Source organism: Dromaius novaehollandiae, chromosome 4, assembly GCF_036370855.1.
Source record: "Dromaius novaehollandiae isolate bDroNov1 chromosome 4, bDroNov1.hap1, whole genome shotgun sequence".
Lineage (NCBI taxonomy): Eukaryota > Metazoa > Chordata > Aves > Casuariiformes > Dromaiidae > Dromaius > Dromaius novaehollandiae.
This window is the reverse complement of record NC_088101.1, coordinates 39,850,201-39,875,675: the sequence shown is the minus strand read 5'-3', so window position 1 is coordinate 39,875,675 and position 25,475 is coordinate 39,850,201. Positions and strand designations below refer to the sequence as shown.

The following is a 25,475-nucleotide window of genomic DNA, read 5'->3' as shown; positions in this document are numbered from 1 at the left end:
ATGGTGTATCTTGTACCTCTGAATTTGTCAAACAAGTTCATTTTGCAAGTATAGGGATGACTGTATTCTTGTGTGTTTAGCCCTCATCTCAAACTGAAAAAGTAGCTGTACTGGAGAACAAAAGTTACTGTTTCAAAATAGGAATTGTGCACAAAATCAGAGGAAGACTTGAGGGAGGTAAAGATGGGATATTAAGAGGAAAAGCAGTAGGTTGTAGGGAACTAGAAACAGGGCAGTTACTTGAGGAAGGAAAGCCTTGCTGTAAATCTGCCTTCTTACCTGCACGTGTATAAAATCTGCACAGTAGCTGAACAGTAGCGTTGTGTTTGGTTTTGCAGAAAACATGCAGTGTGTGTATGTGTGTGTATGTATATATATGTATATATATGGAAGCACAATAGTTTTCACTGAGATTTGTGTTTTGTGACTTGTTTATATCTGCCCTCCAAATTGCTGCCTTTAGAAACGTGGCATGGGAGCTGAATGTCAGGCTTTGCTCTGTCCAAAGTAAAATTTGTGATCATAATTCTGCATTTTAGATAGTAATCCTGATGTGTCTAAAAGGAACCTGGTACACTCCTCGTGGCTAAATTTAGTTCTTCAAGACCACTGGTTTAAAAAAATAAAATAAAATCAAAGCCTTTTCCTAGTGAAATGACTAGTTGTAATGTAAGAAGGAATAGATTTAGGTATATCTGATAAAAAAGCCCTTTAGTTAGGTCAAGGCCTTTAGTAAATTTAAGATTAATTCTTCTGTAAATGCATTTCCATGCTTATATGTCATGTTGTACAAATGTTGTAGACTAGATCCCCAAAGTACCTAAATTCTGCTTCTGTGGAGCCGGTTTCTTCCATCTATATTCCTCTCTTTGGTTATGGCACAACAAAAATAGTGGTGGCTTAACAGTGGCATAAAGTATTCCAGTTGAGCAACATGATATGTATTTTTTGGTTTCGGGAGGGATTTGGAAAGGGGAGCAAACTCAAAGCAACTTCACTACAGAGAGTGCTGTTCCTAACGTTGTCTAAATGCTTCCCTCCTAATTTCTTCAGTCGTGCTGTCTTATGCCCACTTTCTGGGGTGCTTATAATTACACTCATCTCTTGCCCTGGAAGAGAGAAAATTTACTGAATTCCAAAGTACAGTGGTGTATAATTTTTTTTGAATGAATGTTGATTTTGTTTGCTTGTTTTTGTTTTAAACTTCTGCTTCTCAGGAGAGCTGTTCTGTGTGGCATCAGCTTGGCAGAGAAAGCAGATCTGGCAATCTTGTGGCCGAGAGACCGGCGGGGCCTGATGCCACGTGTTCAGAAAAGATGCCTCTCGGTAATTGGACAGGCAGAGAAGGTAGAACGGGCTGTGAATCTCCCACAGAAAAAACTTTAATTTTAAATAGTATCAGACTTTTTCTTCTGAAAATACTGGGAAATAGAGAATCTTTTACATTGTTTGAGTGAGGAGATGGTGGTGAGGGTAAAGAACTGGAAGGAGGAAGCGTAGTGTATGTGCGGGAGGCAGCAGGCTGCAGAGAAACTGGGTGGGAGAGAAAAGGCTCATAGATTTTTAAGGTTTTTAAGCCACTATGATTATCTAGTCAGACCGTCTGCATAACATGGCATGCGATTCTCCCCGTGCTCAACCCTGAGCTTCAGGCTCACTCCAACCAGTCTTTAGAGCTTGTGCACTTGATACAAATTGTTCTGTACTGCAAAACCCCAGCAAACCTGGAATCTAGCACTGATTTCATCCTCATCTATTCACTCTTCAAAAATTCCTTTCTCTATTAGTGTTTCAGCTTTGCTTGGTCTTTGTCCAGCTTAAGTGATTTATGTTTTTTACTTTTTTTAAAAGAGCAGCTCATCGTTTCATTGGTCTTGTTCTTTCAGGAAGTTAATTATCACCAGGTTTTTAGACAACTGCTAGATCAGTTTGTCTAAAACTCTTGATTATTCAAAGCTGGCATTGTTGGCAAAACAGGAAAAACGGTGTCAACCCAGGAAACAGTAACATTTTGCAGTAAAATCTTGTTACTGCCATCAATATTGACATTGTCAGGAGAGCAGTGTGAGATAACAAAGCATAGCAAAGTGCTGTTGCTCAAAGCTGAATTGAGAAGAAAAAGTCAATTTTGGATATAGAATGAGATTTCCCCAAAGTAAGGGTAACTGTGTCTAATTGGGATGGTTTTCTTCACCCCTACAGGCTGAAGTCCTAGCGCTGGAGATTGGTACACAGTCACTGTCTTGCTAATGGCATTACCAGCACTAGGGCAGACAATCCTGTTAGCAGTACTAAAGACAATGAGATTCCAGGGTTCAAAGTAAATATTACCAATTTTAATCAAACTAACTTCTCATGTACATTCTGCGTAACTGTTCCCCCCAGAAAGGTTGCTTTTACACATTAGATTACACAAGGCATTAGTCAGCTATGGAGAGCAAAATGTGGTCATTGCAACAGCAGAGATCTTCAGGTCCTTGAGCAGTAATACCGCCGGAGCTAAAGGGAAGTTGCATTCGTGGCTTGGCTTGGTCTACAGGCCCTTCAAGGAACTTCTTACCTACTGGTAGCTTAATTGTCCTGCTGTTGCTGGGAATGAATTTTCACTTTGCAAAGTACCAAACTTCAGTCTTTGGGTCTTTGTGCCATGATTGTTAAAGCTTGTTGATTTTTCAGCCTTAGTAGATGGTATTAAGGAGTAGGTGAAGAATAGAATTGACTCAGTATGAACCATTCCAGTCATTCTTTCAATACTTCCAGTTGCTTAAAAATGTCTTATCCTCATAAATTGAATGCTATGGGAGCTACTTTGCTCCCTGTCTCAATAAAGCCATTGCAAAGATTTTTTTCTTGTACAGTTTAAGCTTCTGTCTTGAGATTCTCAAATAGTGGTTGATTCAATTCCAGTTTTAGTAGCTGCTTGTTGTTGTTGTTTGTGTCCTTTGCATCTTTGCAGTTATACTCTAGTGCAAGAAAAATAGAGAATAAATATCTCCCATATCAGTAAGTTATGTTTCGTGGCTAAAGACAGAATTAAATTGTAAATTCAGCAACTTATTTTCCCACAATTTCAATATACATACACATATATATATAAAAAATTAATACTTATAATTTTCCTTAATTCCATAACAAGCTTCTTTTTTTTCCTTTATCCTCCCTATGCTTTTTGAGATGTCACTGATGATATTGTATTGATCCATTTAAAAGGTTTGCAGTGAAGCTTTTTACTTGATGTAGGCTGTCTTTTTAATTATAACTATGCCACTATGCTGTGCAGAACGCTGTAGTTAGGGTTGTGTCAGCACTTATATTTTAAATCCCTTGTTTTTATCAGCAATTTAATACTGACAATAAAAATTTCTCTGAGGTAAATTGTAGCAAGATCTTAGCCTGCAGGGTGAGACAGTGAGAATTCACTATATTAAAAACTATTCAGACGAATCTGAGTTAACGAAAGGTTAGAACCTCTTTTACACATACACTTTTTATGTATGCATGTAACTACTGTTTTCAAAATATTTTCCTTGGTCTTAGGCTGTTTTCTTATTTGAGGCACTATCATCCAGTATCTAAAAAGCAGCAGATTTCATTGCACCATTCTCTGGGCATCTCTAAGGGATTCACAGCAGGTCCTGAACTTGCTTCCCCCTGCTTTCCCTTCTTGCCAGCCTTCTGTTGCTGCGAGGAGGACCCAATGAGAGTAAGGGATGACTGTCTTTGTATGTGCTGTCTTATTTTTAACTCAAAGCAGGGCCTGCGTGGGCAGTGAGAGTATGTAGAGCGACGCTAGATGGTCATCTAGGGCTCTCTGTTTGTTGTTTTGAGTTCTGCATGCTGTGCACTTACAAGGCCTTGCCCTCTTACTTGGAAGGAACGGTGGAATCTAGGGTAGGGCTGGCAATCTTGAGTATCTCATGGTAGACAATTTTTTAATGCTTTTTAGAAATGAAGTACAGGATAGGTTGGCTGTAATGTTTTGCCCCTGCTGGTTACATACGTGGGAAACAGAGGAGATTTCTTGAATGACTTATCTTGGAAAATGCTGAAGATGGAAGTCTCTGATACTGGAGTATGAATGTAGCTTCAGGAGTTAAGTTGTGTTTGCTATGTGCATAGATATGTGTGTATATCAAATGTCTGATCCCACTTAAGGAAATAATGTGTGTGGAGGGATAGCAAGTGCTTTCTCCTTATATTACAAACATAAAGCTATTACTGTAAAAGAATGTTTCTAAGGTTGCAGACTAAGGCTGCAAGGTCAAGCTTCCACATGTTGGAAATGGTTGTGCATTAGATACCTGTACTTGCTCAAGATCCAGAGCGTGGTGTGGTAGGGCCTACCTTTTGCACAAAAGGGTAATGACTAGAGCACTCAAGGCCTGGTGCAAGTTCCTTCCTAATCCTGGACAGATATAAACTCGCAGCTCTTACTTTTTTAGAAGAGCGCTGAGGAATCGTTTGGGTGGGGACATCTTCCAGCTCTGCTGTGGAAAGTAGGCCACTGTGCAATCAAGAACGAGGGGGAGAGGAAGCAAGAGGGAATATGATTTTGCAGACTTCAGTGTCCTTTGCCGTGAGCCTTGGAGAAGAGAGAGACTGTAGTTCCAGAACTGTTGCATTGGTTTTGTGTCCTAATCCCGTCTGTTACTCTGCAGTTCTTGATAAACACTTTACTGAGAAGAAAGAAATACTGGTTTAACACTCTCTCATTAAATTTCATTCAGATTGTTGGGATTTTTCATATCCCTTATACCTAACTGAACCTGATGTGCAGAAAGTATGATCTTCTGTCATTTTTTTGTTTTAGGGCCAGGTGTTAGCCTGGTCTTAACTGGACCATCAAGCCCTCCTGGGAATGGGAAAGTGCTGGAAGAGAAAGAAATACTATCAGCACAGACACCCGATAGTGGGTCCAACAAGTGAAGAGAAAGTGTAATGCTCAAAAACTGATTTTGAAGAGGCAGAGGTATAACATAACTGTTTGCATGCTTGAGGAAAGTAAGACCAACATCTGTGACATTTAGTTGGCCAGTTTCATCAGTGTCAGCCTTAGAGAATGGCTTCACTTTTTTCTTAAGATAGTGTCAGACTATGCTAAGACCAAAGGGGACGCTCTCACTCTCCCCTGTTGCTTCACTTGTGCTTTGCTTGTACTAGTGGTTGCGTGGCTGCATAGTGAGTTTCATCAGCTTGCTTGTGTTAATCTTTTTTCTTTGCTTCACTTTCAGAAGCAGTTGCCAAAACTCTCTTAGCCCCAAATGCCTGCTTCATTCTTCTAGTTAGGCATCCATTAATTTTAAGTCTTATGTTTCCTGGAATTGGTAACGATAGCTCAGACTTGCGTTTGTTTTTCAGGCATCTGTTCTATTGCATGGAAATTATGTAGCGTTTTAATGTGTGTCTTGTGATGAATCAGTGCTTTGAAGTAGGGTTACTATATATGGCACCTGACAGAGGAAGGGTGTTTTTCAAATTTACTGTAAATAGTTCCTTTCTCAGTTTTGTATTCTGAAGGAATGATGCCTTCAGGTTACTGGAGTGGATTGAGCAATAATTCTGTTTGCACTGAATGCAATCAAGTAAGACGTTTATGTGCTCAGTGCCATTCAGTTTTCAATTCAATGAAATGTGAACATAGTCAATAGTTGTGTCTAGATCTTTTGCTTTTTCAAAATATTCTTGGGCTTTTGCTTTTCCAAAGCACTTCTGCAGGAGGCGAACTTAATCAACCTCACTTTCTGAATGGGCAAACAGGCTCTGAAAGTGATGTGACTGAAGGTCAGTCACTCTTCAGGCCGCTGGCAGATCTGAGCATGGAAACAAAGTCTCCTCCGCCTCAATTCAGTGCTTTGCCTGCTAGATCACATTTTCTCCATATAATTCAATCCTTTTTGGGAAGATTACAAAGAAAAGTGAAGTCTCAAGTGACTGAAAGGTGGCAAAACATTTCTCTGGGTGTATTTCAAGTTCCTTACAACAGCAAGTCCAACTTAGTATAGCTGGGAGAATAAGATACAAGAAGGTAATGACATCCAGGTTCTCACATCTGGAGTTAGGATAAAAGTCAGATCTCCTGATTCCTATCTTTTAACTACTTTTTAACCAAATAGTCTCTGCAGTCTCTTCTTTACAGGAAGATGGAGCTTACTCCTCCAGTTCCTGTTCTGCCACCACTTCACAAATACATGTGTAGCATCTTTGCCAGCCACTGGGAATTGCGTGCCAACTCATGCAGCTGTCATTTGGGTTTTTTCCCAAGGTTTTTGGCTCCATCTGTTTGCCTGGTCAGTTTTGTTGTTTGTTTTTCTCTTTCACACTGTGCTGACTCCCAGATGCACAGTTGTCAGTGACAGTCCGTTTTCCCCCCTTTTTTCCCCTGAAGAATACAGATTTCACCTTTCCTTCTTCCAAAACGCCTACTCCCTTACTCACGATTCACGATTGAGAGTAGAAGAGGCTTCTGGACTTGTCATAACATAATGTATACAAAAGCATTTTCCATCTGCTTTCCACCCACAACCACAGTTATTTCTCACAATATCTTGAGTGACAACAAAATAATTTTCTTGAGCAGTTTTTGGTTAGGTGACATAAACTGAGGAAGAAAGGAAATGGCTAGACAACATGGTCTGAGTGATAGTACAGGAGCAAGGAAAGCAGTTCTGTAATTTGTTTCTATTAAAGCTATGGCAATCTGTAATTTTAAGTGGTAATTTCCTGATGGAAGATAGGTCACTAATGCTGCTTTTTTTTTTTCCCTCCCTCCTCCCTGTTTGGAAAGATACCTTGTATGGCCCCAGCAATTCAAGATCTTGAGATGTGAAAACCATGTTGTGAAGTCAGTGCAGGACAGCAGAATTACTACAGTGTGCCAGCTGAATTTAAAATAAAATATGAATTGGCAAGCCACTTGATCTAACTGGAGTAATGTGGATAGACTCTACCCCATGCCCATTTGAGGACTGCTTTTATATGGTTCTACTTGTAGCTGACTTGGTGTTGATTTTCAGTTTGGAACCCAGAAGAATGGCAACAACTGGAAATACAGAAGCACTTACAAACTTGGTAAGTTTTGAGACTTTGCAAGCATTTTTGGTCTAAACTGTTCTCTTATCCCATATTTGGAACCTCAGGATTTCTTGGCTTGTTTATGCATGTGCATAACGTGCATGGCCTCTCCTTTAAACATATATCTTGTGATTGGATTGGAGCACTGATGCCTATGTGTAGGTTAGTTTAAGTACTTTACATACCTTGCTTACAGCTGTGCACATCTGGTATTTCTCCCTTTAGAAAAAGGAGTAGTTAAAATATTTTGGCTGAACTTCATCTCCGTAGAGCTTCTAAATCCTCAGAATTCTGACAGTAAAATAAAATAAAATAAAATAAATCCTGTATGTGAGGAGAATTGTCATCTTGAAGAGGCAAAGAATTGCAACTTTGACTTCCCAGTTTCTGACTTGTATTAGAAACTAGGAGTAATCTTTCCCAGACTGCAAAGGTTCAGTCTGGTGACCGTAGCTTCCGTTCTAGGAAAACTTACAGAACAGACTTCTTTCTTTATGAAGAGCATTAATGTATTCTTGTGCTTCAGTCTCAACTTAAAGGCTTCCTCAAACCTGTTTTATACAAGATTTAACATGAATTCTTTTGCTATTCTACAGTGCTGATTGTTTGCTTGGAAATTATTTTTGTGTCTCACTAGTACTCTGCTTTCAAGCTCCTTGTGGTATGTACTCTTCTAAAGAAAGCGAAGTAAAACAGTAGCCCACTATCTGTAGAAGAAGAATGGCAAAGAAGCTTGATATTTTTGATGGTAACCACATTTAACGATTCTAAGCTGTTTGCTGACTAAGTGGCTGGCACAGGTAGCAAAAATGACTTGGATTTTACAGTAATGTTTTAGATCCTTTACCATTCCTAGGAATCTAAAAAATCTTGAAGCAAAAAATTCCCACTGTCACACACACAAAGCCCCCGTCCCAACAAATGAACAAATTCATGAGCCCGATTGTGTAAAAACAAAGACACAGAATATGTATTGATTGTATTATAGACATTAGCTCATTTTATGGTGACTGTGCTTTTTCTAAATACATATATTGAAGATGTCACAATAAAGTCTTAATATGTACCAAGCATATCAGCTGTCATTTGATGTTCAGATCCTGGTAGCTGCAGCATGAGGGCATAGGATTTGATCTCTGTACATGTTGGTAGATGAGACTGTTCTCTTCTGCTAGTATGCAGACTGCCTTCTTGTTTGGGGAATAGTGGATCACGAGTGCTAAAAGCCAAATTCTTGTAACCTGTAGAACAGACTTGTATTGTATTTCCTCTTACTTCTGCTAATGTAAAAAGCATCCTTTTAAAATTTCCTATGTGTGCTATTGCTCTCTTTAAAAAAAAGGTGTGAGGAATCAACACAGAATTCACAGAGCAGTTCAGAAATTTCACACTTCTGGTGATACAAATGTATCATTAAGGGATACTACAATTAAGAGAAAAAGAGGCATGTGAGGTTTCGGTTGCTGCACAGTAGAATGGCCCGTGTCAGAAAGCTTCTCTTCCCTTTGGTAGTTTTGTTGGAGCAGCTTTCTTGTCTCCAGTGTCATATCAGATAATGGTAAGATGGCCAAACGTGGTATTTCTCCACCTTCACTAAATTTTGTGAATTAAAAGTAGGGGGGCTACCCCCTCCCTCCTATCTTTGGGAGGAGAGAGTTGAGCTATTGAAGGAACTTGTAAGAGTCTTTTTGCCTCCAAGAAGGTCCTTGTTGATGCCAACTATGTACTTCTCTTGAGAAAGAAACTTTAGGATAGTTTGACATGTCTGGACATCTTTAGCGTAAGGTTTGCTTGATTATTTTTGGTATTTTCTTTATTGAAGACACTAGATCATCTGTAACATGAGAGTATAAAAAATGCTGTGATTCTTTGCCTTCACTTGGAAGGACATCTGCTGCTGTGGGGAAAATGAGTATTTTATTCTTTATGTTTCTAAGCTTTTTCTCCCCTATTAGCTGGGTTTGGTTTGAAATAAATGCACTTCTTTCTCACTCCCCCCTTTTCCTGAGGGGGGTGGGGGGGAGTAAATAAAAATGTTACCTGACTTTGGCAAAGAAGTCCTCTGTCACTGCCTCAGATCAGCTTTTTCAATGGTAAGTTTAGAACTGCTACAGCAATACTCATAATGAATTACTGTTGATGTTCAAGCCTCATATATTAATGTAATATAAGCATTGCTAAGTTGATGAAATATAACCAGCTAATTTAGAAAGTAGGATTCATTCATTCCATTACTCAAGCATTATCCAAGAAATTTATAACTAGTGGTTTCTAATGTCTCTGTTCTATCCTAAATTGTGAACATAATCAAAACCATAGCATCTTTTTTTGCACCAAAGTGTGTGGACTATACACATAAAAAATAAGTACCAAGCAATAGTTCAGACAGTTTTTCCTGTGAAGAGGACTAGATTTCATCTGAGTTGTCTATGGACTAGATCTCCAAGTACTGTATGAAGTGGATGTCATTCCAATGTCTGTTGTTGATCTCTGACTTACAGTACTAAAATTCCAAGTCTAGGAACTGTAGAGAATAAAGCATACAAGTACCTGCTTGTGGGAATGAATGGCTGAGAAATACTTGGTGTATAAAGAAAGGTTATGGCAGTTCATTGGCTGCCTAACTATTGTCAAGTAATTCGGGCCATCGCATCTGAAAAGGTTTGTTTTAGGACAAGTAGTTTTACAGATGTTTGTGGCTAGCTCCACAAGCAGGAAAATGTAAATATTTGGATAGTTAAATCTTGTGCTTGCTTACAGAATTATGGCCATGTTTGATGTCCTGGTGACGTAAAATATATAAGGTATAATTAGGTGGCAGAAGGCATCAAACTTCATTTGCAGTTGTAGTTGGTGTCGTTTTTTTGAGGAGGTTACAGTAAGGACACACCGATACTGGCAATTCATTTAGCCAATCCTGGCAGTACATAAAGACTTTTATCTTCTCTTTGGTTGGTTTATATTAATGATTGCATGGGTGGCTGGCAAGCAGCCACTGGTATCGGGCAAAACCTATCACAAACAGAATATTTACTTCCATTTTCAGGGAAAGATTGTAGTACAGTCTGCGTTTTCTCAGGTAGAACTCTAAAAGGGATATCACTTTGATTTTTTTTTTTTTTTTTTTTTTCATTCTGTAAAATCAACTGCTGTCATAGGGTCAAATTTTTGTCTCTGGTGGTCACAATGAGAGAACCTGTTGTTTGTAATCGTCCAATGTTAGTCTTAAATTTGATTTTGCCCCTGTTCTCACTCAATACTCTCTTTGGATCCTTGTTGATCTTGATACCTGCTCTGAATGACTTGGTTCTTACGGAGATTCCCTTGCAAAGGTGAATATTCTTCTGCTGCATTTTCACAACGTAAAACTCTGGTTGTGCTTAGCAGCCTTTGCTTCTCGGGGTCAGGCACAGATTCGCACATGCATATGTTGGGAGGGCAAGCACAGGGACTTCAGAGCGATGAAAAAGTTTTGAAAATACTTGCTTTTAACTGCTGCAGTTACTTTATGGACTAATAGGACTAGTCAGTGATCTTCACTGGCTATAGCTATTTTAGCATCTGAGTTTTTCGTGTTTCCATTAAGAATGTCTTGTCCTGACAGTGTCAACAATAAGCTGCAAGGACGATGCTGCTTGGACTCCTTTCATCTCAATTGTTAGAGAAGCTTTAAATATTATTAAAGAATTGAGTTCTTGGCCTTTATGACAGTGCTCCTCTTCTGGGTGCACAAAGCCAATTTGTCTTGAAGCATAAAATAAACAATCAAGTACTAATGTTATGAAATGTCCATTTCTGCTTGTTTCAGCTGTTTCTAAATATAAAAATGGATGTGCTGGAACACTTACTCCTGAGTCGTCGTCTTTTTCCAAGCCCTGCATAAAACAGTAGATCAATAATGCACTTACTTGGCTACAGGCACTGATCTGATCCTGTTTACTGTATATCTAGTAATGAATTATCTATAATTTGTCTGAGACCTTATATTGTATAGTTTATTCTACTCTTCACATTGTTTTTCCTTGCTTACCCCTCATACTTTTCTTCTAGTTTTATGCTGCCATGTATCTGCCTGGAATATTCTCTGGCATGGCACACAGCTGCTGATGTAACTTTGACATTTCTTTTCAGAACCCGGTTTTTCTATGCTCTCCTCAAGCCCCACTTGCCTGCATTACTGCTCCTCATTTTCCTAAACTCTGTTGGAGGCCCCAACAAGCAGCAGATCTATATCATTGCAAGCAACTAGTTGTATGTCTTGATTTTACATATTCTTTCTTTTCTTTGCCTTGCCTGTGGTTTGGAAGTTTAGTTTTTTGTTTGTGCTGTTCGGCAAACATTATTCTTTACAAAGTATAAAAAAAGGCTTTGCTGTGCAAGAGGCATTTGGTTTATTCTCAGTGGAAAGTTAGGCGCACACTGACAGTGGTGCGCCCTCGTTTGTATTTGTCACACCTGTAACTAGAGAAAGCACTACACTTGCTGAAGGGCAGGTTGCAGCCTCTGTGGTTGGGTCTCATGGTGCGTACAGGGCATGAAGTTTACCTGGGAACTACTCTGGAGATGATGCGTGCGCATTGAGAAGCAAGCTCTGTTGATACTCTGTTCGCACAGATCCTGAAGACTTGAAGAGACTTTTCACAAATGTGCTGAGGGTTTTGAGCAATACTGAGCATTTCATCTGTGGGGTGTTGTATAGTGGGTATGGTAAATGTAATACAGAAACAAACAGGTATCAGTTCCCTTCCTAGATCCTTTAATGGTGTATGTTAATATTTTGAAAGACACGTCAGTCTTTCCTCCACCACAGATTTTCTCTCAAAGGGTAGGGCCAAATTTTTACACACCACTTCACTGCCATCTTTCACTACCTCTACTGTCTTTCAAGAGTACGAAGCATGCAGTCAGTGTGTGTGGTCATTACCTAAGCAAATAAATAAGTGAATGCTCAGAAACAACTGCACATACCTTTCAGAATAAACAAAGAATCTCCTCTTTCAATATTTTGGACTTGTTGTCATAACTATAAAATGTGATCAGAAATCCTTTATAAAATATGTATAAATGCATGATGTGCAGGTGTTGATTTTGAGAGTTTTGTGTTCGTGCCTGACTGATTCCAGATCCCTTTTGAAATGGTGTATGGCACTACTGCCACACGAACAGAAGAGGTCCAGTTGCCATAGATGGACCTGTATTTCGTATCTTCTTGTTTACTGCAACATCTGAGAATATCAGGAGCCTGTGGCCATCTCTTTGTTCAGTTGTCATCTTTCCCATTGCTGCTTATTGATGAGGATTTGGTAAGAGCAGCCTGTGCTCCCCTGAACAGTGGTGTGCTGTATTTTGTAGCCAGTTGAATCTTTAGGAAGTATCCAGCTCCATCCTGTTACCTTGGAAGGCATTTAGAAAAGGAAATGTTTTTGGAGTAGGTTTCAGAAGTGTAGCTTTCCAGCTCCTTATTTTGGGTCATTAATGTGAACAGTCCAGCTGTCCTGCCTATGTGTCTGAATCTCAGGTTCTCCCTGTGTATAAACTGATTGCTTTGCTTTCTACTTCTAGATGAAGAATGCTGGAGGAAGGTTGTGCTCTTGCAGCTTTTTGGAGAAGTGAATAACGAGAAGTGGTAACAGAACAGAAAGAGAGATGTATGCACAAGAGAAAGTTGTAGCAAAAACACTAAACACTTTGTCTTGAAGAAGACCATTTGTCATAGAGTTGTGGAATGAGTATGGCCTTGAATGAAATGACTTGGGACTGGCAACATCTCTGCTTATTGTTTCATGGCATTTGCAGACTTGGCTTATATTTTGTTAGCGCTTCTTGAGGTTATTTCAACAACTTAAGTTAAAAAAAAAAATTAAAACAAGTTTGAGAGTACAGCTCCCTGGCCAAGTAGTAAATTCTGTGGGGCGTTTGCCATCTGGGTATGTGCATGGTCTTGTTTTTTTGCACTTGAAATTCTGTTCTTGTCAGCCTTCTCAGGATGGCCACTTATGAAAGTGACTGCAAAAGAAGAAAAAAGAATGCAAATAAGGATAATAAGATACAATCTTTTTGGTAATTCCAGTTAACCAAAAGGCTTTTCCTCATGTATTAAACAAAAATTCCAATAAAATAATTTTGTCCCTTGGCAAATACTTGATGTTGTAATCAGTGTTACAGTTTGTTTTCCACTTAAATAAAAGAAGTGGTAGCAGTTGGTCTTTAAAGATCATCTATAAGGTTCATCTAGTTTCTGTCAGAGATGTCAGTTATGTCTAGAACTTGGTAGCAGCTACTTTGTAAGCCTAGGCTTGAAATCCTTGTTTCACTTAAGGTGGGTCTTACCAACATGGGGAAGATGTGAAGTGGAATAGGCCATGAACTTGAAGTGAGCTGTTGCTAATTTTCCCCGTGGACGTTCTTGGGCCGTAGTAGACGTTCATTTCTGGTTCAGCTGGGCGGGTGGCGTTTTACAGCCAGCAGCCACTTGCCCTGTCCCCTGCCTGAAGGAGATTGTTCTTCCCTCTAATCTCTCTGGGGAACTGCTCGTGCAAGTGCTTCCTAATCTATTTCAGGCAAAATGAATCTGCTTAGCGAAGAATTTAAACTCGTAAGCTAACCTGGCTCATTCAGACTGAATTGGATTAGTGATGTTTATGTGCACAGGTACGCCAGGAGATCTGGTTGGGTGCTGTGATAAGCGGGTTGGGGGTGAGAGGCTGAGCTACGACTCAAGAAGAGTGTATGTATGTCTGTCTGCACCCTGTTCTTTCTAAAAGTTTCCTTAAACAGCTTATTTTAGTGTGTTAGAAAGTCTATTTTGAAAGCAAAATAAAATGTATGCAAATAAGTGTGCCAGGCTAGCTTACAGAATATGTGCTTTCTATTAGCTGTTAATCATTAGCTATTCCAAACTATTTGTCTGTATAAGGGCTCTGCTTTATCACTGAATTGAGTAGAACTAGGATTTCACTGTTGTGCTTGTTTTAGTCCTAATATACCTGTGACTATAAAACGTTTGGCTAATATTTCAGTTCCCACTGGAATTGTATGTGCACAATTAAAAAGGAAAAAAAGGACTTAAATGATCTTTCAAAAATATCTGTTAAACTCTGCTCAGGATCTTTTAACATTGATACGTTATATTTTGTAAAAGTCCTGCCAGAAAATCTGCTGAAGCTTGCTTTCATTTTTCAAAGAAATGTCACCAAGTTCTATTGCATAACAAAGAGAATTTCTGTGCAAGCTCATAAAATCTCATGCTTTCTTGAGGTTGATAATGTGATTTTTACTAAGCCAACCATTTCTTGTTGATGGATGGTACTTGCACCTGAGCTGCTTAATGCTTGTTGGGGTATAAATGATGAGTCCCCCATCATCCAGTCTCTGCTTCCTCACTAATGGCAGAAATATAGACCTAGTGATATCTAGCCTGCTGTCCTTTTATTGTGGGTCAAACCTTTTCCAGATTTTGTGACTCTCCAGAGAAAGTTTCCTGACTGCATTCAGTTTTATCATTTGGGACTGAATAGACTTTGGATGAGATTTTTATGAGTTGGCTCCTCCTGTCCACTTGTTACAAGTCCTTTAAAACAGAAGAGTCCTAACCGGTTCGTTTAAGATTTGTGTTTCCTGTGAGCCTCAGAGCTGAACGCTGCAGATGTTTGCTCTGCCTGGGAGAATTCCACCTCCCAAGCAGATGTGCAGCAGGTTTCTTGTTTCCCACACAGACTTAAAAATCATGCAAGACTGTATTTGGGCAATCTGCAAAAAGTGGTTTTGGGCCAGAAGTTCCAGAAGTTGGGAACCTCGACTACCCAAACTTTCACTGACCAATACTTTTAAAGCAATCAATTCTTCAATGGAAGAGTCGATGCTGTCCTGAAGCAGTTGGTGCCCTCAGTGTCAAAGTAGTTATCTCAGGTGTTCAGACAAGGTACTGGAAGCACCTGGCAAACGCATGGGTGTTTCAGGTCAATGTCCATCCATGAAGGAAGGACATCCGGGAAGCATATGCTCAGTCTCAAGGAGTAACTGCATATCTGTAGACTCCATTGGTAGCATTACCCTGTGTTAACTTCAGTACCTTTGAGAATGGCTACAAACTGCAAGGGAATGGATTTCAGTACTGTGCCACTGCACTGTAATGAGTAGGAAATATGTTCTTTCCAGTCTTTGATAAAATCTACAAGTGATGTCATCAGGAAAAGAAAGTGTTTCTCAGAGCCTAAATCTTTTTTCCAGGATTCTTATTGGAGAAAATTTGATTGCCGGATGTTTTCCCAGACATTGAAATGATAGGAAAGAAAATGTAAACACCCTAGAAAGTTCAATCATATTTTTTTGTATCCTTATATAAGAGTAATTTATACCTAATCATTGCTTCTGTTGAGCAAATAGCTGACTTCTATGTCCTGTTGACCAAAAAGTGCTTTCTGAACTTTGGATGGAATGGTACCATTTATTAATCAGCCTTGCACCTGAGAATATAGAAGCTCGCAGACAAATGAGAAGAAAAGTTAAGGTAGTAACAGAACTGAGGGCCATGATGTATGAATTGGACTTTGCATTGTCAGCATGGTCGGTACAATACTCTGGTTTTCTCTGCTTGAGACTTGACCTTTTGAGATGTTGAGCTGTTAGTGAGAGAGCCTTACAGTTACTAAAAAAAAAAAAAAAAAAAAAAAGCTTTTTGGTGTGTGGCAGTGAGAATGGTCACTGTAAGGTCCAATTTACAGGCTTCCAGCTAAGCCTGTCGTAGGAGATAACCTCCATAACCATAAGGCAGTTTTTCCTGTAAGGACAAATACAGATGCCCTGTTTTTTAAGGTCTTGCTGCTACTGCCAGACGATGTATTATCCAGAAAGTCTTCCTATTTGCCATTATATTGGCAGAAACAGTCATAGTGAAATACAGCTGTTAGCAGCTGGACTGTTGGCCACATCAATTTTAAATGCTGGTGGTAAAACTGTGTTCTGAACTAATTTGAAAATGGCCTCAAAATTTGGTTTGAATCAGTCAGTTATTTCACCAGTCTTTTTCTCAAACAACTTGTCTCTGTTAGAAAACAGACAAACAATCCAGAAACGTGCCCTACCTGCTCAGTGTGTCCAGAACTCCCTTCTCTTGTGTCGACTGGGGCAGACCCTTTGGGCTCCCTTCCCTCTCCATTTGTGGGTGCATCTGGCACACCAAGGAGGCAAACAGCCTTGTCTCAGAGATTGTACCGTATCAGCTACTTTGAATTTCCACCTGTTATCAGCTATCTGACAAGCCTCTCCCTCTGAACATCAACACACACTTCACAAGGGCCCGGGCAACTTCATCTACTTGCTTCGGAAATGTGCTGATCCCCGAGATCTGCAAGGCAGCTGTGTGGCATAGCTGCTGACTTTTGCAAAACACTATACACTTGACATGGCAGCAAGGGCAGGTGCCAAGTTTGGAAGGGCAGCAGTGCAGTCTCCATTTGATCAATACGGCCGATGCCGTTTAGCTCAGTCATCCAGGAAAGACAGTAATTACCTACGCATATCCACACTGAAAACACCCTTGAAAAGTCAGGAGTGTGGGCTGTCCTACCTGTTTGCAGCTGCCCTTGTGATGGGCTCACAGTTGCAAAGAAACTATCCTAGCCCTGCATGCCTTCCACATAAGCATGAGAATCATATATACAACAAACATGTGGATCATATATACAACTCTGACAGACTGCTCGTTCAGTGAGATTGGAGTCTGTACAGGATGCACGCATGCTTACAGTGTCATTTTTGTTGACTGTGTTTCAAAGACATTCATTTAGAATTGATAACTTTTTTTTGTTTTATGGTCTGTCAGGGAAGTGATACAGAAACATTTAAGAAGGTGAAAGTGGAAAAATAGCTGCTTTGATGAATATTCTCCATCTTTGTCTTAAAGCAATCTACTCATGTTTGGAAAAGGCTTCTAAAGTGCTTTTTTAGCTTTTTCTGCATGATCTGCTACAAAGTGGTGCTAAGGCTATCCCTGTTTATATTTAAGTGCATTGTCAAGGAGAAAATAAGGAAAAAATGGAGGAAAAAAGCTACAAAATACTGGAAATGTTTACCTACCTAGTTGTTGTTTAGTGTAATGTTTGGCCATGCTAATAGCTGATGCATCAGACTGAAAGCAAATTCTTTGAGCCTCAACGTTTGTGAAGGGAGGGGGAAAGGAGAACAAATGAAATGCAATTCAAAGACGAAACCTCTTCCGCATTGGTGTAGTACTTACCACCAACTTTCCAGTATTGGTGCTATATCAATTTACTTTCTGCATAAGCAATTAGAGATGAAGGTGAGGGTAAGAGGATTTTTTCTGCGCTTGTGTAAGGATTTGCTGTTACGGTCAGTTCAAGCTGAACCACATTATTGATGTTGAAATTAATCCATGATTGATGTATCAATTCTTCTTGAACTTGTGATGAGGAAATAGAAAAGTAAGCACTTGTCTATATACAACTGAACCAAGAAATACACCAGTAATATCAAGTGGTTTTTACTTGTATAGCTTTGTTCATATAGGGAGGTGAATTAATGCAACCATATTTATGTGGAGAGGAAGGTGAGAGAATGTATCACTAACTTTCAATTAGTGAATTAGAGAATGTATAACTAACTTTCAGAGAAACATTGCTTGCTTTTATTGAAGAGCACAAGTTTTAGTTTATGGATACTTGTTTATTTTCCAGTGGTGCAAGTTGTTAACTGGTCCGCAGCTGTTACTTGTCCTCTATTGGAAGAGCATGAGGTCTGCTGACCTTAAAGCAGTTCACATTAGTCCTTTTTAATCCAGTGCCAGCAACATCATATAACGTAGATCAAATCATCAGTTTAAGTTAATTTGCCTGATTTTGTCTGGAGTGGGTTAGGGAGCACTCAAATAGTTGACTTTATTGGTAGCGCTTCAGGGACAGTATCCTGCGGCAGAGAGGCAGTAGCCTCTCAAACCACTTTAGTTAGTCTCAGAAAGGGATCTCTCTCTACTATCTGTTATTTTATGCAATTCAATTATGACCCTAGTTTCAAATTTTAAGACTGTTTATATTTGTACATGCTGTACCAGTATGTCTTTTGGTTGGTAGTTCAGACAGATGATTTGTTCACTGTCTCTCTGGTCAATGCTTTCCCGTCGTGGACTAGCTCTTTTTACTGCTTGTATCATCACAGCACTTTTCTTTAGGAGGAAAATACCAGTAATCTCAAACCATAATTGTGGAGTAGGGACACAGAGTATTCAGAGTTGATTGCTTCATGGGATTTGAGAGAAGGCTTGAGTGCCTCGCTCTCACTAATATCTTAGGCCACCTAATGTTCTTAGCTGGTTTCATCTCTGGTCACGCAGATTCCAAAAATTACTTTCCTGGTCACAGAAATAGTTTGGCCAAGCAAATTCAGGTTTCCTTAGGTTGTTATTGCAAATGCCCTACTGCTGAACCATACTGCTTAATCAGTTACTGAAATAAGATTCTCAGAGACCCATTTTAAGGGCATTAAACCAATAACAATAATTGCAACCATTTCCATTTCTTCAGTGGAGCCTGCTAAGAGTCTGTTTGGGCAGGGGCCAGGTTCACTTGGACAGGTTGGGATATCATCTTCCTTCAACCCTGGCTGTCTTGCAGGCTGTTTGTCAGCAAGTGCCTTGTTGTTCTGCAAGGTCAGATTTTAGATCTGCTCCCGGAAAGCTTCCCAGTGACGCACAGACCATAACACTTAGGAACCAATGTGTGGTAAGCAGTGTTCTGGAGATGTGAGGTTAATGAGGAGGCATTTACTTTTTTAGTACCATGTGGAGACCTTAATTGTTTTTCTTCTTCTTTTTTCTTTTCTTTTTTAAGTGAGACACTAAGAAAGGGAAATTGTTCTGCTAGCTCCCGGTAGTATGTGAGCTCGTTTTATTTGCATCTTTCTGGTACTGAGGATGCTGAAAATGCAAACAAACCAATGTATTAACAGATTTCAGCAAGTTTGGTAATTGCAACCATTCTGTTTTCTTTCTCTTTCTTCATACTTCTTGCTTTTATTTAGAAGGGAAAAAAGAAGGTGAAAGGGTTCATATCAGATGCTGATGCAAAAACATTTTATGAGTTCACTGACTAGCTCTGGAAGAAAGTACGTGATTTTGAGTTCATCTTCGAAAGTACAGTTTTCAGAATGGAGCCAATATTGCCCAGTGGGTACTGCACAAAATCTGATTAATGTACACAGCTGAACATTTCATAAGATATGAATTGGGACACTGGACAGATAGGCATTCTTCATAAAACATATATTACTCCTTGTTCTTTTACAGCAACCTCCTAGGAATAAGACTGAGCTGTTTTTCTCAAAAAACTGGTAAAATACCAGTGTTATTGTCTTGTGTTGCTTACATGAAGCATGTTTTCTACCCCAACCCTATCCCCAGCTGTCTTTTATTATCTCACAAATTCAGTTTATAACTTTGCCAGAGTAAACCCAAATATGAAATTATCTGTTGTCTATAATATATTACAGCCTCTTACTCCCAGCTGCTTTAGCAGTACTGATAGAATTACTTCATTTTTTTTCTAGCAATTAGGACTGCATGACATCTGAACAATTTAGATAATAGTCCTTCAGACTTCTTTAAAAATGGGCAACCGAAAACAGGAAATTTAAAATAGAAATATTTGGCAGTAGCCTTGAAAAGGGGTCGTCCAATATGGATCTTCAGATAGAAAGTGATAGCTTGGCAAGATTTGGGGGAGTTTTTGTTTGTTGTTTTTTCCTTCTTGTCTGTCATTTCCCTGTATGCTTGGAATAATGTAGGAGGACTGGGAATAAGAAGAGTGTAGTGTCAGGATTAACAGATAGCTGTTTAATCTGGTTGGGTATTCCTCATTTGTACAAATTAGCTGATGATCTTCTCTAGAAAGTTGGTCTGAAAGCACTAGGTTTTAAATGAAGTAATAGTTGCTGTTTCATTTAGTCCATTTACAGATACGTTGGACCATGTGACCTTCTATTTTATGCATTTAGCTTTAGAGTTGTTAATATTATTGACTCATTCAGTGGTGTTAATGACTTACCAGGCTTATTAGCCTGTGCAGCACAGGTGCTGTGGGCTGTCCCTTAATGTCTATAGGATAGGTCATTCTGAATAAAAGAAAGGTTAGGGGGGAAGGGGAGAGATGTGCACTTTATTAAAAAATTATTTCTAGAAGATATAGAGTTCTTACGTGTTTTCAGTGTTTGCTTATTTGCAAAAAAAAAATTATTTTCCAAACTAAAATTCTGAATTCAGTTAAAAGAAAAGAAAAGTAGTAGTATAGGAAGTGTTGGGAGGTGGTTGTGTGCTGACCAAAGTGTGCAGATTCCTTGCTTTAACCTCTCAGTGAAGCTGTGGTTAGAATCAAACTTGCAAGACAAGGAAGACTGAGAGGCTGAGGGAGAAGTAGAGTGATGGTTGGAAGTACGATCCTACAAAGTAGGTGACAATAAATGTAGGCTGAATAAAGACTGCCTTCATAAGGAATCCAAACTGTCCCTTAGATGTCGTCCCCCCCCCCCCCCCCCCCCCCGGCACATGAAGTCGTTAGGCAAAAATATTTTCCAGTTACAAATAAAATGCCACATATAGGGGGATTTCTCCTGTAGACATTGCTCACCTCGTTTCTGTCTGAATAGAAAAGAACATAAAGTTGAGCTCAAGATTTTGCTGTACCATCTGGCTGTATTTTTGTCTTATTTCCACGTTTTTTCATAAAATATGTACATTTTCCAGATAATGAGTCAGGTTAAGTGCTAGCCTGAGTCCTGATGTGGAAGCCTGTGTCAGAACAGAATAAAGAGATCAAGAGCTTTTCATTGCATAACCTGCCCTGCTGCTCCTTTGCTTTGCAGGCATTATTAGGAGACCGTATTATGCCCTGCTTCTTGAAAAGATTGCTCTGTGCCTTGAAACTTACTGGGAGTAAAGGGAGATGATTATTCTTGGTGGTTTGAGGTAGCATGATTCTGTGCGCTATCTTTAAGGCTTGCTTAAGAGAGGATATTTACTTTAAACTTTTTTTAATTGTTCAGTTACAGATACTCTTAACTTCCAGTCACTGCTCTTAATTCACATTTTCCTCAGCTTAAGTGCTGCTGCCTTTTTCTTTTTAACCACCAGAACAATTTCTTCCCCTTTCTCCCATTTAAACTTTACTGAGTTAGTTTAAACTTAACCTAATTTAGTTGCTATTTGTCCTCAAGGTGTATTCCCCCTGCTTCAATTGAAGTTGACCTTTTTTGTCTCTCTTCTGCTCTGCGTTTGAAGTGAACCTTTTCTTTTTGGCTGTCTCTTCTGTGTGTCTGCCCGTTTCTGCCACACTTCTGCGGCGTTTGGATATAGAGATTCTGTCCAAGAAGTCATGCTACCATTTTGCCAGAAGCTGACACTAGCCATCTGGTAAAATTGCAGTTCAGTATCAGTAAAACCCATCATTTGGGGAGATGTACCCAAAGTGACTTTTATGATTAGTGGACAGGAAAAAAACAGAGACAGAGAAGTCAATTGGGCACTCTGTAAATCATTCTGAGGTTTTCAGACCCAGTGCCTTAATGGCAGTGTTCTTGCTGCCAAATGCTGTTTTGCTTTTGCCTTCAGAATAGTTTGCATTAATAATGAGTAGCTCTGCTTGGAAGTTATTTATGTGTTGCTCTTATGGTACTGCTTGGGAAAGCAGCACCATGTTAGCTGACAGACTGTGTGAATGCATTCATGGAGCAGTTCAGCACAGCGCACTGCTGAGATCTGTAGGTTTTTCCACTGGAAACGCATCCCCACCCAGGGGCCGTGTTTGGCACTGTTGTGGATTCAGGAGAAAAGTTTACATTCAGGTTGCTCCGGCTGTGCCATGCTAACCTGCGTGTTAAGCTTCGTGGTCTTGAAATAACTCTGCAATGGAAGTAGACACATCTCAAGGAGTAGTTCCTTCACACATTTAGCGCGCATGTCACTGTTGGAGCGGAGAGGAGATGACAACAGCAGCTCTTGTTCGTGTGTATACCCACAGAGAGGCAGGCAGCTAAGTGTGCTTTATAGCTGGGCATGGGATACACGCTCTGCAGCTTTTGAGCGTATTTCTTAAACTAAGATAGAGTATATTTCTAATTTAAGACTTGAAGTGGTGATGGATTTACTATCTTGCTAGTAAGCTATTATAGTGAGTAATTATCCTCATCGTTAATTCCATTTTGGACTTTTTCAATTTGAACATTCAGTGTTTGGACCTGGCTTCACTTTTGCCTATTAGATTAGATCCCCATTCAGCTGGATAGTTCGGAGCAAAGTAGTTGTTTCTGCATGATAATCACATTGCCTGTTCACTTAAAATAAGAGTTATTGAATGATTATTCTGGACTTCACAGTTAAGACTCCCAGTTCCTTCTGTTGAAACCTATAGCTTAATTATGTGTGTTTATTCAGTAGTGTTTTCCATGAAATGGGAGCATTCCCACATAGTGCCACTGGTGTTTGCTACCGGAAAGCAAAACTAGGAGTGAAATCCTTACTGCTACTCTGACTCCTTTACTGGAGATAAAAGGCCTAGAGGTGTATAAAAATGCACCAAAATACTCCAAAATTACCTAAAGCCATGAAGTGTTAAAAACTACTTAGTGCTCCTTTTGATCTGTAGCAGTTGTCACTCCAGCCGTATGAAGATTTGTGGTGGTTTTTTTGGCAGAGCTTATGTGTATTTAGCATGAAGTAAGAGTTGAGGTTGTGGTACTTCTGCGTTTCTAGTCCTTGCTAAATAGGCACACAACAGCATCTTTGAATTTGAAGGTGGTATAATTAACTGCTTGAGCATTTTTTCTAATCTGAGAATTTTTCAGCCCATGTGCTCTTCTACTAATGTAGCTAAAGATACTCTGTTTATGTTGCTGTTAGGTGTGATCTAATGTTTGGTTTTGGCAAGCAACTCCTTATTAGTATGAACAGGAGGCATAGTTTAGATGAGACCAAAATGTTAATACAGACTGGCTTTCCTAAATTGATCAAACAAGCATAGTTGTGCTGTTGCTAACAATAGTAAGGCTTCCTGTAGTAATTTGATTTGTGAAAAAAATAGGTACTCGTTACGCAAGGTAAATTTTTTTTTTAAACTTACAGAAAGATAAAATATTTTAATGGAAAAACCCAAATCATGGTAAAGCTGTCAAACCAGAAAGGATAAACAATGTAATTGAGACTTGTATACTTTACCTTTTTAGCTCTGATATTTTCCATGAGAAAATGGGCACTGCTAAATATTCAAGATTAAGTGGAGGCATGGAGTATGATATGGAGGACTTGCCTGTTTTATGTTGTTTTCAATAGTTGCTGGAAAGCTTGGTATCTTTTAAACGACACTTGAAGCTTTTTTCTGCTTTTCATTTTCTGGGAAAAAAGGGAGAGAATACCTTTCCCTAGTCACATGTGATAGTTAATTTGCTGCATTCTGCAGATTGTTCCTTTTTCTTTATCTAGCAGTTAGCGAGAAGACCAAGCCAGCCATCTTCTCTGTAACAGTCGTTTATTGAGATAATCACTATAAATAACAGGATTATTTATAAGAACACTGTAAGATTTGTCATAATACTCATCTCCTCCTCTTGTGCACTGTTGCGTAAGTAATTTTACTCTAAATTATATCCATTCACTCTTCTTGATGAAAGCATAATGCAGAATTAAAAGAAAAAGAGTAACTCGTGTACTATTACTGTTGATCTTATGTTGTATTTCAGGGAGGGGCTTTGAGACGCGAAGAGGTATGACTGGGATTCTTGATGAACAGACGTGAGCTTTTTCGCTTCTTCAGTAACCCTGTATTTTTGCTAATAGCTTGTCAGTCAGGGTACGGCTTTGAGGAAGAGGACTTAGAATTTCAAGCTTTTTGATTCAGTTTTCATATTATTGGGTGATGGAGTTTTTCAACAGTTTCCTCAATGGATTGCTGTTCCGTCTCCCTCTTATCTTCATGCCATCCTTCCCACAGTATTTTGCATTAGTTCTCTTTTTTTCTTTCTTAATAATGAGTTTTAAGGTAAAAATAAAGCTTGTATAAAACACTGATCAATAACTATTTGTCATATGCTTCTGCTTTTAGAAACAAGGAAAATACATACTTTTTTTAACACTTCAAATACAAGAATTGAGACCATGCATTATTTGTGGGGAAGTGTTTAAAAAGAAAAAAACCCAGTGGTTTCCTCTCTTTCTGATAAGTGTCGATTGCTTTAATTTTGTCAGCGAGTCTATTAATATGTTATGGTGTGATTCTTTGTTGTCATGCTAGTGCATTTAAAAACTGCTACAACCTGAACTTGGACTGAATTTTTTTCTCTGTGAGGAGTCTTTCTGGGTTAGATCTCTTCTGTGTAAAATTTTAGCTAGAGCAGTCCTCCCATTTTTGGGGGGGGAGAGGGGGGATTTTGGTAGGTTTTTTTCTTTTTTCCCCTCCACCGTTTTCCCCTCCCTCTCATATGCAAAGTGTTAAGGGTTGCCATTCCCCTTGCTGTTGTGAAGATGCTCCATGGAGTCCATCTGAGCTGTACTCCCTTGGCTAAAATCCCCCCAAATTCTCTTTGTGCATGCATGGACCTTGCAGGAGGTTGTGCAGCTGCTGAGCCCACGTGTGCTCTGCCTGTACAGAGCAACTGAGCACCTTGCACCTCTTGCAGCTCTTCCAGCTGTCAAGCCACAGCTGCTGTCTCTGAAATTGTTAAGAGTTCAGAGCAACTGCATTGAAGAGATCAGGCTTTTGCAGTACATGAAATAACTTTCATTCTTAAACAATCTGAATGATAATCTCCTATTATTTTAGCAGTATAAAATATCTAAATTAGTATAAGGTGATTAGTCATGATCATGCATATTTTATCTAAATCTAAGGTAAAGAACTCAAACTGTTTCTTCGAGACTTTTCTCATGAAAAGTTCTTGTTCACCTATATTCTATCTCTGATATATCCTCCTCGTGTCACTCAGCTTAAGTACTGCTAAATTGATGTAAATTGGTGTATTAGTGGTTCATATTTCCTAAACTACTTTTTGTATTCTTACTCTTTTTCTTTAGTGATTTTTTGTGTGTGTTATTTCATATGTTACTCTCTATTAAATGCTATACCTGTGTCAAGTAAGAGAGTCAGGATTGCATGATAGGTCCTCAGTACACCATTCTCCTTCCAGCCAAGAGTTAAAATTAAATTTTTCTTTTTTAATCACTTTTTTGTGTTTTCCACCATAACTGATAGCAAGGGACGTTGCCCTGTTGTGCTCCTGTTAACTGCCTGTTGCCAGCTCTTGTCCCTCTCATCTAAACCCATTCGTTTCCTGCGGGGATTTGATCAGAATGGAGCAAAGAGCCTGGGGCTGACAAGTACCACTGCAGGCTAAAGGGAATTAGGAGATTG

At 39.3% G+C, this 25,475-nt stretch overlaps 1 protein-coding gene across 2 annotated transcripts in view; it reads left to right on the top strand.

Moving 5' to 3' along the window:
* FBXW7 (F-box and WD repeat domain containing 7) overlaps positions 1 to 25,475 on the top strand; it is a 180,950-nt gene that overhangs the window by 51,093 nt on the left and 104,382 nt on the right. The window contains exon 1 of one of the 2 annotated variants that reach the window (XM_064510826.1): positions 6,916 to 7,068. The exons of the other annotated variant lie outside the window; for it this stretch is intronic. Within the exon in view, the coding sequence (XP_064366896.1) occupies positions 6,931 to 7,068 (138 nt within the window). The 5' untranslated portion in view covers positions 6,916 to 6,930. Of the gene's footprint in view, positions 1 to 6,915; positions 7,069 to 25,475 lie in introns of those variants that run through there. 2 annotated transcript variants of the gene reach the window in all.